Below are 1,400 nucleotides of genomic sequence, written 5' to 3'. Positions count from 1 at the left end.
CTCTAAACACATACACAGGTTGTATTGCCGACTAGCACTTGCACACGCCTTTGCCTGTTGCTTTATAAAGGTAGGCCTAATAAATCACCCCCCTCAACCCATAAACCGTAAAGCCCTACCTACACCCTAAACCCTAAAACCCAGTTGCTCAATAAAGACGGTCCTGTGGAGGAGTTGGTTGATGAGAATCGCAGTGTCATTTGGGCTCTGCTCAAACAAGTTAAAGTGGGCATGGACCTGTCCAAAGTCACGCTGCCCACATTCATCCTGGAACCCAGGTGTGTGCATGAGATAACTTAAGTGTATCAACAAGTCAAAGTGGGCATGGACCTGTCCAAAGTCACGCTGCTCACATTCATCCTGGAACCCAGGTGTGTGCATGAGATAACTTAAGTGTATAAACAAGTCAAAGTGGGCATGGACCTGTCCAAAGCCACGCTGCCCACATTCATCCTGGAACCCAGGTGTGTGCATGAGTTAACTTAATTAACTTAAGTGTGTGTGCATGAGTTAACTTAATTAACTTAAGTGTGTGTGCATGAGTTAGCTTAAGTGTATAAACAAGTTAAAGTGGGTATGGAACTGTCCAAAGTCACGCTGCCCACATTCATCCTGGAACCCAGGTGTGTGCATGAGTTAACTTAATTAACTTAAGTGTGTGTGCATGAGTTAGCTTAAGTTTATAAACAAGTCAAAGTGGGCATGGACCTGTCCAAAGTCACGCTGCCCACATTCATCCTGGAACCCAGATGTGTGCATGAGTTATAACTTAATTAACTTAAGTGTGTGTGCATGATTTAGATTAAGTGTATAAACAAGTCAAAGTGGGCATGGACCTGTCCAAAGTGTGTGTGCATGATTTAGATTAAGTGTATAAACAAGTCAAAGTGGGCATGGACCTGTCCAAAGTCACGCTGCCCACATTCATCCTGGAACCCAGGTGTGTGTGCATGAGTTAACTTACGTGTATAAACATGAGTTAATTTAAGTGTATGTGTATGAATTAACTTAATTGTGTGCGCATGAGTTAACCTAAAGTGTATAAACATGAGCTCACTTAAGTGTGTGTGCATGACTTCAAGTCCTTAGACCTTCCTTCCGACGCCTTCTACCACTCCCGCGTGTTCATATAAGGCAACCGATTGCTCATCCTGTCGCGTGTGTGTCTGTGTCTTCTAGGTCGTTCTTAGAGTTGCTGTCGGATTACTTCTACCACTCCAATGTGTTACAAATAGCCGCACGCACCCATGACGATCCCATGCAGCGCATGATTGAAGTGGTGCGGTGGTATCTGTCAGGCTTCTACAAAACAGTAAGTACACTCACACGATGGAATATATATATATATATATATATATATATATATATATATATATATATATATATATATATATATATAC

General features: G+C 42.3%; 1 protein-coding gene across 1 annotated transcript; it reads left to right on the top strand.

The window, feature by feature from the left end:
- Positions 1–893: 893 nt before the first annotated feature.
- SARC_16198 (hypothetical protein) lies at positions 894–1,312 on the top strand (the record flags this gene model as incomplete). The annotated part of the gene is made up of 2 exons (XM_014289693.1): positions 894–940; positions 1,180–1,312. Coding segments are annotated over 2 exons (180 nt in total), but the record flags the coding sequence as incomplete, so codon positions are not given.
- Between the last annotated feature and the right edge of the window lie 88 nt (positions 1,313–1,400).

This window comes from Sphaeroforma arctica, assembly GCF_001186125.1.
Source record: "Sphaeroforma arctica JP610 unplaced genomic scaffold supercont1.7559, whole genome shotgun sequence".
NCBI lineage: Eukaryota > Ichthyosporea > Ichthyophonida > Sphaeroforma > Sphaeroforma arctica.
Note: the sequence above shows the minus strand (reverse complement) of the source record. Positions and strands in the feature narration are given on the sequence as shown.